This window comes from Salvelinus alpinus, chromosome 26 (genome assembly GCF_045679555.1).
Source record: "Salvelinus alpinus chromosome 26, SLU_Salpinus.1, whole genome shotgun sequence".
NCBI classification, from domain to species: Eukaryota; Metazoa; Chordata; class Actinopteri; order Salmoniformes; family Salmonidae; genus Salvelinus; species Salvelinus alpinus.
Window position 1 is genome coordinate 2,149,057 of NC_092111.1, and position 17,716 is coordinate 2,166,772.

The 17,716-nt window shown below is 41.4% G+C and overlaps 1 protein-coding gene across 1 annotated transcript; it reads left to right on the top strand.

Annotated features, from left to right (window-relative positions):
* The first annotated feature begins 1,716 nt into the window (after positions 1–1,716).
* On the top strand, positions 1,717–16,840 carry LOC139554440 (IgGFc-binding protein-like). The gene is made up of 9 exons (XM_071367241.1): positions 1,717–1,820; positions 11,127–12,380; positions 12,512–12,774; positions 13,056–13,400; positions 13,595–14,162; positions 14,400–14,599; positions 15,732–16,109; positions 16,237–16,514; positions 16,642–16,840. The coding sequence occupies exons 1-9, from the start codon at positions 1,778–1,780 to the stop codon at positions 16,652–16,654; spliced, it is 3,342 nt and encodes a 1,113-aa protein (XP_071223342.1). The 5' UTR covers positions 1,717–1,777; the 3' UTR covers positions 16,655–16,840.
* The last annotated feature ends 876 nt before the right edge of the window (positions 16,841–17,716 follow it).

A 17,716-nucleotide genomic window follows, 5' to 3' on the forward strand; every position in this document is an offset into this window, starting at 1 on the left:
ATGTAACATCTACTGAATATTACAATAACATTTTACTGAAGCTACCAAATGTCATTACCCATTATTATCTATTTTTCATATTTATCAATATGTTTTACTTAACCCCCCAGTGCAGTCAAAAACGTGATATTCCTTTGTTTAATATATTGGACAGTTTATTAGGTACGCGGTTCACGAAAATGGTTTGCTTATACGGACAGTGAGTCACGTGGCTGTGGGTTGCTATATATATCAGTCAGCCATGCCGTGAGCCATTCAGTTACTGTTCGATTGAATGTTAGAATGGGCAAAACAAGTGACCTAAGCGACTTTGAGCTTGGCATGATTGTCGGTGCCAGGTGCGCTGGTATCTCAGAAACAGCCGGCCTCCTGAGCTTTTCACACACGACAGTGTCTAGGGTTTACCGAGAATGAGGCGACAAACAAAAAACATCCAGTCAGGGACAGTCCTGTGGGCAAAAACATCTCGTTGATGAGATGCAAGAATCGTGCAAGCTAACAGGTGAGTCACAAACAGGCAAATAACAGTGCAGTACAACAGTCGTGTGCAGAATGGCATCTCGGAACGCACAACTCGTCGGTCCTTGTCACGGATGGGCTATTGCCGCAGACAACCACACCGGCTTCCTCTCCAATCAGCTAAAAACAAGAAGCAACAGCTCAAGTGGGCAAGCAATCACCAACACTGGACAATTGAGGAGTGGAAAACTTTTCCTGGTCCGACGAATCCCGGTTCCTGTCGCATCATGCTGACGGCAGAGTAAGGATTTGGCGTGAACAGCATGAGTCCATGACCCCATTCTGTCTGGTGTCTACAGTACAGGCTGGTGTCGGTGGTGTAATGATGTGGGGAATGTTTTCTTGGCACACGTTAAGTCCCTTAATACCAATTTAGCAATGTTACCATATCCTAAAGAATTCAGGTTGTTCTGAAGGCAAGGTGGGGACCGACCCGGTACGAGATGGTGTACCTAATAAACTGTCCAATTAGTGTACATTTCCACACTATGAGGTTGGAATAAAACTGTGAAATTGTGAGAATGTTGATAATGCCCTTTTAGTGTAAGAGCTGTTTGAAAAGACCGCCTGAAATTACAGCCTATGGCAGTTTTTGCCAGCCTGGTGACATCACCAGGCGGTAAATTAGTTAATAGTCCAATAAGGAATTGTGTTTCTGACCAATTTAATTGAAAACAATGACAGTAAAGTACTTAATTGGTACCCAGAAATGATTTGATATTGAGATAAAAATGGCTGCATTGGACCGTTAAACTCTGCATTGTTGTGGATACAGCAAATGGTTTTGAGTTGCTAATAGAATACACATTAGCAGCAACCAAGCATCCGGATTGTGTGGGTGTATGTCGATATAAGATCTGATCAGTGATAACATCTGGACAGAAGGGTTTGCCATGTACAGAGGTGACACCTGTCTTGGCAGGTGGCACCTCTGTACTGATTGGCTCTTATTTGGAAGCCCAACCAAATATAAGGCATGCACCCAGGAGCCCATCAAGCCAGTCATCCAGGTAAGATATTTCAGATTTTTTGTACGTTTGTAGAACAATAATTGTATTACTCATTTCCCTTGACAATACTATGTTTGGGGTGTTTCTGAAGTGTCTGAAGTTGTCTTGTACACTAGCCTACCATATGTAGAATCCATTTGGCATGTCCTTTAGATGTTTTACTGCTTATACATTCCTGTCCTTCTCACAGAAAGGTTGTTGTGTGGTGTCAAGGGATAACCATTTGTATTTTTCTTTGGGCCGTAAGGATGAAGGGGTCACTGCAATGCTTCGGGGTTCTGCTGCTTACTGGTAAGTAGTAGATAGTGAGCAAGCAATTTTTTGCGGACATGACTGTAGAATACTGTATTATAAACTGGGTGGTTTGAGCCCTGAATGGTGATTGGCGGAAAGCCGTGGTATAGCAGACCGTATACATAAATAACAAAAAAATACTATTTACTGTTCTAATTACGTTGGCAACCAGTTTATAACAGCAATAAGCCGCCTTGGGGGTGTGTGGTATATGGCCAATATACCATGGCTAATGACTTTATCCAGGCACTCCTTGTTGTGCTTAAGTACAGCCGTTAGCCTTGGTATATGAGGGGATAATCAACGAGGGGCTATGCATTTTATGGAAAATTATGAACGACGTGGAAGGTGTGTTACACGATGCGCTAGCAGAGTGAAACTGATCTTCCACGGAGTTGCATTATTTTCCAGATTATTTACCGTGCAAATATACAGCGTTATTGGAAATACTGAACACACTAGAAAGCCCTTCAAGTCAATCAGAAATAAGTATTCAACAATGCCATGGTATAATCATTATTTTTTTTTTTTACTATCTGTGGTATAATGGCCATATACCACACCCCCTCAGGCCTTATCACTTAATTATACCATGAAATTGTGGCGTATTCCTTTCTGATTGGTTTGAAGGGCATTCTAGAGTGTGCATTATATAACGCACAGGATATTTTCATGAATTCAATGGCTATAGTTAATTTTTCCAAGTTTTGTTTGAGCTGCTTTTGAAAGTAAAAGTCAAATTGAAAACAGTATTGGTATTGCTGAATTATATTTTAATAATAGCAAGCTAGGACTGATGGCTTTGGTTAGCTAAACTAGGAAGTATGTTTGTTTGTTTGTTTGGTTACCTCGGCAACTACTGTAGGTAGTAAACTTGCGAGCTACTTCAGTGGATGTTGAACACATTTCTACCGGCAAATGAACACATTTCTAGTGGCAAATATGTTAAATTATAGCTATGATATGAAATGGATAATCAACTCGGGCCTCAATGCGTTGTGTCCTGACCTCCGTGGAAGGTCAGGACACACCTTCCATGTCCTTCATTATTTTCCATAGAATGCATAGCCCCTCGTTGATTAGCCTTACATATACTACAAAATCCTAAACTAAGCACTACATGATCAAGGGACACTACAATGTGAGTACAATATTCTATAGTAAGTACTACACATGATAAGAGAGAGAGAGAGGGAGAGAGAGAGAGGGAGAGATAGAGACAGAGAGAGAGGGAGAGAGAGAGAGGGAGAGATAGAGACAGAGAGAGAGGGAGAGAGAGAGAGGGAGAGAGAGAGAGATAGAGACAGAGAGAGAGGGAGAGAGAGAGAGGGAGAGATAGAGACAGAGAGAGAGGGAGAGAGAGAGAGGGAGAGATAGAGACAGAGAGAGAGGGAGAGAGAGAGAGGGAGAGATAGAGACAGAGAGAGAGAGAGAATCTCACCACCGCAGTTCAGGAACAGAAAAGAGCAAGAGACAATGAAACTAACAGCCTTTATAACATGAGATGTTTGGATTCAAAATCGGAGTTGTTGACCAATAGTATTACTGTAACATTAACCTCCAATCAGATATCAGACCTACATGATGTAATCACAACAGAACCTCTGCTACCCAGAGGTGTGACAATGGGGGTTGGTGAGATCAACACAGAGAAGGCTGAATTCCTGAGAAGACAATAAAACCTTTTGCAAGGAGTTTTGATAAGAGTCACTTCGGGGGCTGCCCTACAGCACTAGATGATCGAGCGATACTACAGTGTGTAGTATAGTATACTACAAATGAGATAGTAAGGGACAGATTGCTATTTCCAAATCAAATCAAAGTTTATTTGTCACGTGCGCCGAAAACAACAGGTGTAGACCTTACAGTGAAATGCTTACTTACAGGCACTAACCAATAGTGCAAAAAAGGTATTAGGTGAACAATAGGTAAGTAAAGAAATAAAAAAACAGTAAAAAGACAGTAGCGAGCCTATAATTATTTTTTTTTTTAAACATTTTTGAACATCTTGGCATAGTTCTGTTATAATCTCCACCCGGCACAGCCAGAAGAGGACTGGCCACCCCTCATAGCCTGGTTCCTCTCTAGGTTTCTTCCTAGGTTTTGGCCTTTCTAGGGAGTTTTTCCTAGCCACCGTGCTTCTACACCTGCATTACTAGCTGTTTGGGGTTTTAGGCTGGGTGTCTGTACAGCACTTCGAGATATTAGCTGATGTACGAAGGGCTATATAAAATAAAATTGATTGATTGATTGATTGATTGATAAAAGTAGCGAGACTACATACAGACACTGGTTAGTCAGGCTGATTGAGGTAGTATGTACATGAATGTATAGTTAAAGTGACTATGCATATATGATTAACAGAGAGTAGCAGCAGTGTAAAAAAGAGGGGTTTGGGGGGGCACACAATGCAATAGTCCGGGTAGCCATTTGATTACCTGTTCAGGAGTCTTATGGCTTGGGGGTAAAAACTGTTGAGAAGCCTTTTTGTCCTAGACTTTGCACTCCGGTACCGCTTGCCATGCGGTAGTAGAGAGAACAGTCTATTACTGGGGTGGCTGGGGTCTTTGACAATTTTTAGGGCCTTCCTCTGACACCGCCTGGTGTAGAGGTCCTGAATGGCAGGAAGCTTGGCCCCAGTGATGTACTGGGCCGTACGCACTACCCTCTGTAGTGCCTTGCGGTCAGAGGCCGAGCAATTACCGTACCAGGCAGTGATGCAACCAGTCAGGATGCTCTTGATGTTGCAGCTGTAGAACCTTTTGAGGATCTCAGGACCCATGCCAAATCTTTTTAGTTTCCTGAGGGGGAATAGACTTTGTCATGCCCTCTTCACGACTGTCTTGGTGTTTTTAGACCATTCTAGTTTGTTGTTGATGTGGACACCAAGGATCTTGAAGCTCTCAACATGCTCCACTACAGCCCCGTCGATGAGAATGGGGACATGCTCAGTCCTCCTTTTCCTGTAGTCCACAATCATCTCCTTAGTCTTGGTTACGTTGAGGGATAGGTTGTTATTCTGGCACCACCCGGCCAGATCTCTGACCTCCTCCCTATTGGCTGTCTCATCGTTGTCGGTGATCAGGCCTACCACTGTTGTGTCGTCTGCGAACTTAATGATGGTGTTGTTTACTGGGGAAGAGTTGCTCTGGTGAGGGTTGTGTTTTTTTAAAAATTGGGTACAGGGGAGGGTAGCGCATTTTCCCCCCCCGGTTTACATTTGCTGTTAGCAGGTTTTACTTGCATGTGTCTCCCCTTTATCAAGGTGTTTAGGTACTTTCCTTACACACAACGCTTTTCCTTACGCACACCGCAGGTCACTATAGTCCACCTGTCTAATGGTCTATCCTGCACTCTATCCACCATTCATAGTGACAATCGTGGTAGGTGGATCGTTTGTCCAGATCTGCAATAGGCTAACTAGCAATCATACCACACATAAAAGCATTCAAAACTGCATCAATTGTGATATGAATCCACAAGAACCAATAGGAATAACGGATAGGCAGCGGAGAAGCCAGGTGCATCATTGTGCATGACAGAACAGTCAAGATGTGACACAGCTCAAATCTCCTCTATTGAGGTTGTTTATGGACAGTACAATGATCCTACCTAGACTAGCCTACAACACTACAATGCAATGAATAATAGCGTTATTGTTTTCAAGCAACTACAACATTCTACTCTAGGCTGCAGTGAACATTCTATTTGAATAACTGCAACAAAAAAACGTATCTGAATGTTTAATTCATTTTAGATCAGTTGTGAGTAAACTCTCGACAGTCGATAAGGCACAGTAGCAGGCCAAGTCTGGCTGTATTTTTACTCCTGATACTGAACGCGCTGTCTGTTGCAGATCATCATTTTCCCATGTTGTCCTATAACAATGTGGCCACATATGCTCCCGGTACACCCAGTTATTCAGGAAAGCTTAACACATGCCCTGCCTCCTCTCCAATCTGAGCGACTATTCTTCGCGCAATATATCCTAAATATTTATAATTTCACTTATAAATTGTATGACCTTTTTTGATATGTGGCATAACACAACCGGTCGCAATGTTTTAATATGATTAGGCTACTTCAAAAGTCTCTTGAAGGCCTGCGCACATTCATCCCAAATATAATTTCATCCTCATCAAAATGGCTTGATATTGATTAGGTTTCCATCCAAACTTTTTATGAGCGTAAAGTAGCCCACATGTCGGATAAAGAAAAATGTCACAACATCATGAGAAAGCATGCAGTTTATTAAGCTACAGATGAAATAAGTTATGATGAACTTCACAGGGTGGTGAAAGTGCAAAGTGATGAGGTTGATGCTCCTTTCCAATAATTATCAAGGGTCTTATTATGGTGAATGATAATCAATGCTTGGCTGCCATTTGACAAATAAAAAAATCTTGCACTTTTGTCCATAATAATCTCATCATGTAGTGGGCTATACCTCCACTGTATCTGCGAACTGTTGGCTAGAGTGCACATACCAATACCAGAGTGGGCACATTCAGTATAGTCTACCTATAATCAACATTTTTTGTGACAAAACCATCAGTAGGCACAGAGGTGATAATGCGATGGAAACCCATTTAACTTGTATTTTCTATTCGGTATGTGGGAATTTAACCTCAAAATAAATGTTTATGCGGACTACATAGTCACCCACAGACTTTTATCTGCAACAAGTCAATTTGATGGAAACACAACTCTGAAAATGAGCCAGGGTTTCCCTTAGCCGATAGGCCTAACTGCAGGCTTTTTTCCTACCAAAAAATATGAAGCTGATAACAATATAATGCTTATCGTTATACAAAATATTCTGATAGAAAATTAATGAATTAGACTCCTTCTGAAGCCTACATCTATATCTGAATAGCAGACACAGTAGCCATCTAACATAAAGTAATGCAGGTCGGTGTTGTATGTAGCATGCCGCCAGCATATCTCTATCTCTCTCTTTGGCTAGGCCTAAGCTTCTCTTTTTTAGATGAGTATCATACAGTGGAAACCTACTGTGCTTTCAGAAAGTATTCAGACCCCTTGACTTTTTCCACATTTTGTTACGTTACAGCCGTATTCTAAAATGTATTAAATACATTTTTTCCCCCCTCATCAATCTACACACAATACCCTGTAATGTTTTTTAGACATTTTTGTAAATGTGATATTTCAGTTTTTCATGTTCTATACAAGTATTCAGACCCTTTACTCAGTACTTTGTTGAAGCACCTTTGGCAGCGATTACAGCCTTGAGACTTCTTGGGTATAACGCTACACGCGTGGTACACGTGTATTTGGGGAGTTTCTCCCATTCTTCTCTACAGATCCTCTCAAGCGCTGTCCGGTTGGACGGGGAGCGTCGCTGCACAGCTATTTTCAGGTCTCTCAAGAGATATTCATATTTCCCTCGATCCTGACTAGTCTCCCAGTCCATGCTGCTAAAAAACATCCCCACAGCATGATTCTGCCACCACCATGCTTCACCGTAGGGATGGTGCCAGGTTTCCTCCAGATGTGACGCTTGGCACTCAGGCCAAAGTGTTCAATCTTGGTTTCATCAAACCAGAGAATCTTGTTCTCATGGTCTGAGAGTCCTTTAGGGGCTTTTTGGAAAACTCCAAGCAGGCTGTCATGTGCCTTTTACTGCACTGTCAACTGTGGAACCTTATATAAACGTGTGTGCCTTTCCAAATCATGTCCAATCAATTGAATTTCCCACAGATGGACTCCAATCAAATTGTAGAAACATCTAAAGGATGATCAATGGAAACAGGATGCACCTGAGCTCAATTTCGAGTCTCATAGCAAAGGGTCTGGATACTTATGTAAATAAGGTAATTTGTTTTTTTATTTTTAATACATTTGCAAAAATTTCTAAAAACCTCTCTTCACTGTCGTTATTGGGTATTGAGGGTAAATTGTTGAGGATTTTTATTATTTAATCCATTTTAGAATAAAGCTGGAATGTAACAAAATGTGGAAAAATTGAAGGCGTCTGAATATTTTCAGAATCCACTGTAAGCCGATAGGCCTATGCATGCATAGGCTATAAGGTTTTGCATATGCTACACATCAAAACCCAATGAATAGTGTTTTTGATGTTGTTACAGGCTGATTTTAATAATCGGAAGATAACTGCTCTATAAATATTGTTTCGTGGTGCCCCGACTTTCTAGTTAATTACATTTACAGTACATGATTAGCTCAATCAGGTAATATTAATTTCAGAGAAAGGATTTTATAGAATAGCATGTCATATCACTTTATCCGGCATAGCCAAAGACACGACAATACTGTATATCTGATCAATTTGATGTTATTTTAGTGGACTTTTTTATTACTCTTCTTTCAAAAACAAGGACATTTCTAAGTGACCCAAAACTGTTGAACGGTAGTGTATACAACTAGGCTACGTAGCTACAGACACGTTACAGATATACAGACAAAAAATATGCTCAACCTCCAGATGAGAATGAGGGGGGAGTTTAAGTAAAATTCTTTCAAGCTTGTTTGTCTGGTCTGTAGCGATTGGCTATTCTTTAGATGCTTGGGGCTGCTGGTGAACCACGATGTGCAGGCATAATCAAATTGATACTGGACTAGCGCACTTACCATAGTCTTTAGGGTGTCTATAGCTAGGTTTCCATCATATTGGAGACACATCTTCATGTAAATATTCTAAAATCTGTATAAAAACAATATATGTATTTCAGAGTTTCTGCTGGACAATGTGACCGTGAAGATTTTAATTAGAGAAATTTATCAGACATCCATTTATCAGACATCCAGCTGAAAACTGTTGTGCTGATTTAAAGAAGCAGTAAAACTGGCCTTCTTTAGACTAGTTGAGTGTCTGGATCATCAGCATTTGTGGGTTCGATTACATGCTCAAAATAGCCAGAAACAACAGACTTTCTTCTGAAACAGTTTTCAGCTGTGCTAACATAATTGCAAAAGGGTTTTCTAATGATCAATTAGCATTTTAAAATGATAAACTTGGATTAGCTAACACAACGTGCCATTGGAACACAGGAGTGATGGTTGCTGATAATGGGCATTTCTAAGTGACCCCAAGCTTTTAAACGGTAGTGTATGTAAAAAATGTGACCCACAATGGTAATAAGTCCCTGACTTTTTTTGTGCAATCCCAGACACTTTTAAAAATCTTTGTCTATATATGTATTGTTTTGGATTGGTTTTATCAGTTAATCCAAACTGTGCAGCAGCAATTTGATGAATGGACAGAGACATCTGTTACAAAACACCAACAAGTTTAATGACATTGTGATATTGTCAAGCCTTAGATACTGGGTAATTTTACAAGGTAGGGAGTGAGGCTGTCCATGAAAAAAAAAATATATTTCTTATAGCATAGCAAAGATTCACAACAGCCGAAATTGTAAAATTGCGTGAGGCTAAGAACTCACTACTCAAAAGGCAACAGAAGTCGGATCTGTCTTATTTCTGTAGATATATATGGATTGTTCATAAAGCCAGGCACATTTAACTGTTAGGCTATTGATTACAGACCTAATTAAGATGGGGTTTCTCTCTCCTCACTTTTCTTAGACAAGGCAAGGGCTGTTTTCTCTTCTCACTCCGCTGCTGCCTCCGTCGCATTGTTCTCAACACCAATATACTGGTTAACTTTTCCATTATGCACATAGCAACATGGTCTAGGAAAAGGCGCTAATTCAACTGCGCATAGAAGATTAAGCTATGTTTCAGAACTGCAGACCGCAACCGCTATCCAATGCAGGTGAAAGCACATTGGTCATAAAATAATGTTTTTTTATTAGTGTTGCACCTAGGGGTTGCAAAATTCCAGTAATGTTCTATAAATTCACTGGTTTTCCAAAAATCCTGGTTGGAGGATTTCGGATTTCCTGTTTATTCCATCCCGATTCCGGTACACCTCTGTCCTGTATTTTGGGAAAACCAGGGAATTTATTGAAAGTTCCAGTAATTTTGCAACCCTAGTTGCACCATTGTTCTTACATAATATAACCATATACAATTTCAGGTAGCACATGTCTTAGAGTGATGGACTGTGCCATCCCCACATCCTCCACAATGGATTAGTCCACTGAGACAGGCGCAACTCAGATTGGTGTCTTGTGCGCTATGAAAAAAACATATTTGAGACTGCTTTAATTAAGAAATCTCAGTCGACCAAAATTGGGCCAGCTCTAGTAGGGAGGGATGTATTTTCTGTTTATCCAGATTGACAGTCTACTATTTTGGTGTTGAACAAGCAAACAATGATATTGAAATGCCCAAAGTCGGTTTGCTTTGTTAATTGGTTGTGTGGTGCATTGGCACAGAAACCTGTTGGGGGAAAATTCGTTGTATAATTATAAATATGGCATCAAAATGTAGAAAATCTGATTTCTCCATAGCTGATCATAGTGTAATGAAACTGTCATGTCTGCCCCCTCTACCGCTCCCTGGTGCTCGAGGCCGCCAGGCTGCTCATCATTACGCACACCTGTCATCATCGTTACGCGAATCAGCGCTTCATTGGACTCACCTGTACTCCGTCACGTTATTAATTACCTCCCCTATATCTGTCACTTACTCAGTTTCTTTCCAGCATTAATGTCGTTATGTGTCCTTTGTCCAGACACTGGTTGTGTTTTGTTTCCTGTCTGTTTATTCATTAAATATTCACTCCCTGTACTTTCTTTTCATCTGAGCTCGTCTGTGGTGGTTGGCGAACATTCATAAACACAGGATCACTACAGTTATTGTTATTTGTTCTTGTCAACATTATTTTGAGTTAGTTATATGTGGAGGGAGCGTGTTCATTTTATTTTACAGTACAAGGGGAGGGTCATGTGGCAAATGTTTTTTATGTTTGGGAGGGGGTGCATTTTTGGGGGGATGACACCTTGAGTTGGACCTGCCTCTCCCCCCAGTAAATTTAGATCTGTCCCTAAGTTCTACACATGATCTAGGAATACTACAGTGTGGAGCATAGTATTTTACAGTATACTGTACTACACTTTTCTACGGAATTTGATAGTTAACTGTAGTAATTTTTCATGTGGGGTGTTGTTTTTCTCCTGAAAATTACCACGGTTGTCTTTGACTTCAAGCTAAACTGAGTCAGTTAACAAAGGTTTTTTCCCTTACTAAATCATAATATTATCATTATCTCACACTATTCTAACTGCACTATTAACTTTACCTTCAGAATTTATGTTTCCTCAAAAATAGATAGTGTGATGTTGGTGGCTTGCATAATTATTAGTTCGTTTTTTCCATAGATTTTATGAACATTTTTGAAACATTGTTTTCTAGGACTTTGCTCTGCTGGGCCGGCAGGGAAAGAGTTTGCCACAGCCTTCATGCAAAATTATATTGAAGACTATAAAGGCTCAAGCTTTAAGATTGAAGTGGCATCTCCCCCCCTCTCCCTCCAACCCACTATGGTCAAGGTAACTGCCCTTGGGAAGGACTATGAGAAGACAGTTGACCCTGGTAAAAGCGTGACCTTTGACCTACCCAAAGGAGTAGAGATGATTGGCAGCAAAAAGAACCTCCCCACTGTCCTGATTGAAGCTTCCCAGGAGGTCACAGTGTTGTCATTCAACTACAAAAAGGAAACAGCTGACACCTCTGTCGTCTACCCCGTGAAGGACTGGGGAACAGAGTACTTCATCTTCACCCCCATGTCGACCGCTGGTGATAGGTTCTCCAAAGAGTTTTCCATCATCAACTACAAAGAGAAGAACTTTGGGGTTGAGGTCTATCTGACTGGCCCGGTGACATTCCAAAGGCAAAAGTATTTTGCAGGCAGCAAGCTGACAATCGATCTTATGCCCTTTGAGAGTGTACAGATTCAGAGCCAGTTTGATCTGAGCGGCACCAACGTGATCTCTAAGTTTCCAGTCGGAGTTCTCTCAGGACACAGCTGTACTAAGAAATATACTGGCTGCAACCACGTCTATGAGCAGCTCCAGCCCGTTAAGAGTTGGGGGAAGGAATTCATTGTTGCACCACTACCTTTCCATAAAAACATCAACAGATATGATAGTCTTTACATCCAAACATCTCAGTTCACTCAAGTCAAAGTGATGCAATCTGGTATCGATTTCCTTACACTACCAATGTTCCCAGGACAATCGTTGGAGCTCATTGTCACCTGGCCAAATTCCTATTACTTGAGTGCTGACAAAGGCATTCAGGTCCTGTATGAGTTCAACGGAGGTGATGTGGGAAAGAAGCAATACTACGACCCTTTTCTGTTCACCATTCTACCAAACGACCAATTCAGCACTTCATACGCTCTAGAAGGGCAAGCTGGCTTCCACAACATGTTCGTAATGGTGGCTCTTACCGAGGACCTGGGTGGGTTCACGGTAGACACGCTTCCAATGCCCTTAAACATCGAGTGGCACAAAGTGGACGGAACCGAGTACTCATGGGCTGAGGTCTTGTATGGTACTGGAGCTAGCTTCCAACAGATATCCCACGCTAACTCCCCATTCGCTATCTACAGCATTGGTGGGGCTTATGCCAATGGCTATGGATCCCCTGCCTCTGGTAACCCAGGTATGTCAATCAAACGTGTCATATTGTGTATCAAGTAACAGGGATTCTCCCAAGGGTGACTGGTGAACCCTTGCTGTGTGACAGTGTAACCATACTTTTCTTATCATTTCTGCCCTTAATCCCCCCAAAAGATGCCCCTGAATGCCCAGAGAACAGCCACTATGAGGTGTGTGGAAGGGGCTGCCCTGCCACCTGTGAAGACCCAGAAGGTCCCTCCATGTGCAAAACCAGTTGTGTGAAGAGCTGTATGTGTGACAAGGGCTATGTGCTTAATGGAAAAAAGTGTGTGCCCCTGTCGCAATGTGGTTGTCTTTACAATGATACATTCTACAAAAATGGCCAAGTCTTCCATCCCAATGGGCTCTGTCAGGAGGAGTGCACATGCAATGGCAAGGTATGTTTACATTGGTCTTAGTAAGAAATGCTAGTCATATATTTGCCTCTTGGTCCATTTTCTGTATTTTGTTTAAATTCTGTAAATACTTCAAATGTAGCTGTATGTGTATTAACATTTTGAAACGATGCATGGTTTAATTGAACATTTAAATATTTGAGCAAAGAAACATGTTTGACCTTGATCAAAACAAGTGTTAAGCTATACATCCAAACAATAAAAGTTTTCATGTGAAGGATATTTTCATGGCTTAATAAAGTATGTGTTGTGTTATTTATCAGGTGAATTGTGTGAAGTTCAGCTGTGGCCCCCATGAGACGTGTGAGGTGAAAAATGGTGTCAGGCATTGCCAGGCTGTTGGAAAGGGAGTCTGCACCATCTCAGGTGACCCACATTACAAGACCTTTGACAACAGCTTATATGACTTCCAAGGCACCTGCACCTACACTGCAGCTCAAGGCTGCCATCTAGAGGGGACACGCCTCAACCCCTTCTCTGTTGTGGTGGAGAATGAGAAGTGGTACGCCATGTCAAATAATCCAAAGGTATCTGTTGCCAAGCTTGTGGCTGTAGAAGTCTATGGTAATACCCTGGTTCTAAGGAGGAATCAAGCAGGAATGATAATGGTTAGTATTTCATTTGACTGGTATGACAAATGCACACATTCTTTTTGTGTTTGATTAATTAACATGAGACAATTCCATAATCACTTTCAGAAAATAAGAGGTCATAAGGTATATGACTAACCCAGTGCATATAATTAGAATAGGCTTGATACTAGCCATTTGTTATTGTCATATTTGATATGCCATTCATCCAGGTAAATGGAATTATGATGAGTCTCCCTGTGAATCTTAACAATGGAGCAGTGCAGGCCTACCAAGAGGGCACCTATGATGTCATCACAACAGACTTCGGCCTGAGAGTCACCTATGACCTTGTGTACCACGTCATTGTCACCGTCCCTGGCCACTACCGTGGCAAGACCTGTGGTCTGTGTGGCAATTTCAACGACAACAAGAATGATGAGTTTCAACTGCCTGATGGGAAAATAACCAAGGACCTCCTGACCTTTGGCGCAGCCTGGAAGATCAGTGTGCCACATGTGGTTTGTGAGGATGGCTGCAGCGGAGAATTCTGCCCCAAGTGTGACGCTAAGAAGAAACTCATATTTGAGGCCGACTGTAGTATCATCACAAACCCTCATGGTCCCTTCGCCACCTGCCACAATGTGATAGACCCCACCTCTTACTTCAGAAATTGTGTCTATGATGTCTGCTTGTCTGAGGGAGACCGTAAGGTTCTCTGTCAAAGCATATCAGCGTACATGATTGACTGCCAGGACTTTGGGGTGAACATTAGTAACTGGAGAACAGCAACCTTCTGTCGTAAGTATTTAGTAGTCTGTGGATTGGGACACATTTGGCTTTGGCTTTCTTTTGTATAGATATTCGGTCTGTATATTCTGATTATTGTTTTCAGCACCATTTCATCAGGTCAAATTCCTGGTACATGTAAATGTATTTGGCGAATAAAGGTGATTTTGATTCCTGAAGTCTGAACTATTGAGTGTTGTGATTGGACACAATATTGCATGTCTAATCACTTAATTGATTCCCGTGTAGCCCTGGACTGTCCTGCCAACAGCCACTACCAGAGCTGCTCTGAGATCTGTGCCAACCCATGTCCCGGCCTCTCTGACATTATCACCTGCCCCACCACCTGTGCCGAGGGCTGTGCCTGCAATGCAGACTACTACTTCAATGGGACAGGCTGTGTTAAGTGGGACCTGTGCAGCTGTTACCACAAAGGACGCACATACAAGGTGGGGTTTACCTAGAACATACACCAACAATGTGTAGTGTTTACTTTACAATAGAAGAATATGTACCACAAATCCACATTATTGTTAGATATACACTACTGTTAAAAAGTTTGGGGTCACTTAGACATTTCCTTGTTTTTGAAAGAAAATAAATGTTTTGTTCATTTAAAATAACATCAAATTTCTCATAAATACAGTGTAGACATTGATAATGTTGTAAATGACTATTGTAGCTGGAAACATCAGATTTTTAATGGAATATCTACATAGGTGTACAGAGGCTCATTTATCAGAAACCATCCCTCCTCTGTTCCAATGGCACATTGTGTTAGCTAATCCAAGTTTATCATTTTAAAAGTCTAATTGATCATTAGAAAACACTTTTGCAATTATGTTAGCACAGCTGAACTGTTGTTCTGATTAAAGAAGCAATAAAACTGGCCTTCTTTAGACTAGTTGAGTATCTGGAGTATCAGCATTTGTGGGTTCGATTGCAGGCTCAAAATGGCCAGAAACAAAGCACTTTCTTCTGAAACTCATCAGTCTATTCTTCTTCTGAGAAATTAAGGCTATTCCATGCAAGCAATTGCTAAGAAATTTAAGATCTCATACAATGCTGTGTTCTACTCTATTCACAGAACAGTGCAAACTGGCTCTAACTAGAATAGAAAGAGGAGTGGAAGGCCCCGGGGCACAACTGAGCAGGAAGACAAATACATTAGAGAATCTAGTTTGAGAAACAGACACCTCACAAGTCCTCAACTGGCAGCATCATTAAATAGTACCCGCAAACACCAGTCTCAACGTCAATAGTGAAGAGGCGACTCCATGATGCTATCCTTCTAGGCAGAGTTGCAAAGAAAAAGCCATATCTCAGACTGGCCAATAAAAAGAAAAGATTAAGATGTGCAAAAGAACACAGACACTGGACAGAGGAACTCTGCCTAGAAGGCCAGCATCCCGGAGTCGCCTCCTCACTGTTGACGTTGAGACTGGTGTTTTGCGGGTACAATTTAATGAAGCTGCCAGTTGAGGACTTGTGAGGCATCTGTTTCTCAAACTAGATTCTCTAATCTATTTATCCAGGACATTACCACAAAAACAATGTACTATACCTATTTTTCTCCCTCAGATTGGTGAGTCTGTGTTGTCAGAGGATTGCCAGGAGCTCTGCACCTGCACTGCCTCTGGTGATGTGAAGTGTGAGGCCACCAAGTGCAAGGCTGATGAGAGCTGCCAGGTCAAGAATGGTCACCGGGGCTGCTATCTCAAAAAGTGTTTGTTGGAGACTAATGGTGCCTTCACCCTTTTCAATGGAAGAAGTGGTGCAATCACAGCCATGGGGAACTATGAGATCATCAACGTTTGTGACAATGCTCTTGTGGAAGAGTGGTTCAGAGTGGTGGTGACCTTGCAGGCCTGTGGGAAGACTGGCCTCAAGAGCGTTGTTGCAGTGTACGTCTATTTTAATGACCTGATCGTCACTGTCAATAGCAAGCATGAAACTTGGGTGAGTCACCTCGTATATTTACTATTAAATATTGTTTATGGATGACACCAATTCCCTTCAGTATCTAGGATTGTCAGATGGTCTACTATTCCATCAGTGTTACTTTCTCTTTCAATGTTGTTCACAGATAAACGGTAAGAAGGTGACTCTACCACGCCTGATGAGTAATGAGGTCTCAGTGAAGGTCTCTGACAAGACAGTGATGATTGAGAGGATGTCAGGCCTTCGGGTGTCATACAGCCTCTCTCAGGAGATCATAGTGACAGTCAGTGCCCACATGGCTGACAAGGTGTGTGGAGCTTGTGGAAGACTGAATCCTTCAGGAGACATCCCGGGCCCTAGTTTCAACCGGACTATGCAGGAATACATGGACGGCTGGAATGCACCGGACTTCCCAACCTGCAGGTGAGTAACTGTATAAATCTGAAACTGATTCAAATCTGAAAAGCAATCAATAACATTCAAGTTGTGAAAATGTATACTTAATTAGGGTGAAAGCTACCTCAGTTGTATGCTCTTTGACCCCTTACAGTGGCGGCCTTTGAACACCTTGGAACATTCTTTCATCCACAAGACATTTTAACTACCCAGATGAATCACCTCTGATAGAGAATCAGTCTTCAATAAATGTTTGTGATAACTTTAATTCTATTCTTACCGAACAATTACATTTTGTGAAATGATTCTGTAAAAACCAAACAATAAAATGTCGACGAGAAAAGCATCAAGAACTGATGTATTGTCTCTATTGTACTTCTCCAGATGATAATTCATTCCATGGTCTTTTACTATGTTCTGCATAGGGGATTACATTAGGGACAGGTTATAGAAAATAGTTGATTATGTACACAGAAGTATATGGCCTCCTTGTGATGTCATGGCAGGACATACTACAGTGCATAGTGGAAGTCTATACACCCCTTGCACAATCTTCACATTTTGCTGTTTTAAAATTACATTTTAAAAGGGATTCAATTAGAATTTTTTTCCGCCTACAGATCTCCACAATCTACTCCACATTTTCAAAGTGAAAGAAAATTATAGAACATTTTCCTAATGAACAAAGATGTTTTGATCGTGTACACTCTAACAAGCTAACCACACCGCTCGCGTGCGCTCGCGTTGCAAAATAAATGTAGAAATCTATGTTATTCAATTATTGCACCCACACTGCTCGCCTGCGTTGCCAAGGGCTAAAATAGAAATCAGTTCTATTTCTGACCAGATCGCGCTGCAAGTCCTGCCTCTTCCATCTCCTCATTGGTTTATAGAAGCAGGTACCCACGTGCCATCTCCTCATTGGTTATACCCATGTGGGTGACTGAAAGACGAACGAGGTCAGTGGCGGTAATGCACTTAATTTATGAAAGTTGCCAATCGCAGAGAAGAAAGAGAAGAGAAGAAAAAGCCTGGAAGGAAGAGAGATGACTAGAAACAATTCGGTTGACTGTTTTATGTGTGGATTAATTGACTGAGTAGAGGACCTTGTGCATTTCAGGTAAAATAACGACTCAATGTTTATATCCCAGGACAAATTAGCTAGCAACAGCAAGCTAGCTAAATAGGACAAATTAGCTAGCAAGTGCAAGCTAACTAGCTAAATTGCC

What these genes read in the sequence shown, in the direction of transcription:
- LOC139554440 (XM_071367241.1), top strand. Translation starts at nt 1,778, where the DNA reads ATGAAGGGGTCACTGCAATGCTTCGGGGTTCTGCTGCTTACTG. An exon ending in ATCAAGCAGGAATGATAATG is followed by an intron (nt 13,401 to 13,594) that starts GTTAGTATTTCA and finishes CCATTCATCCAG; the next exon opens with GTAAATGGAATTATGATGAG. An exon ending in GAGAACAGCAACCTTCTGTC is followed by an intron (nt 14,163 to 14,399) that starts GTAAGTATTTAG and finishes ATTCCCGTGTAG; the next exon opens with CCCTGGACTGTCCTGCCAAC.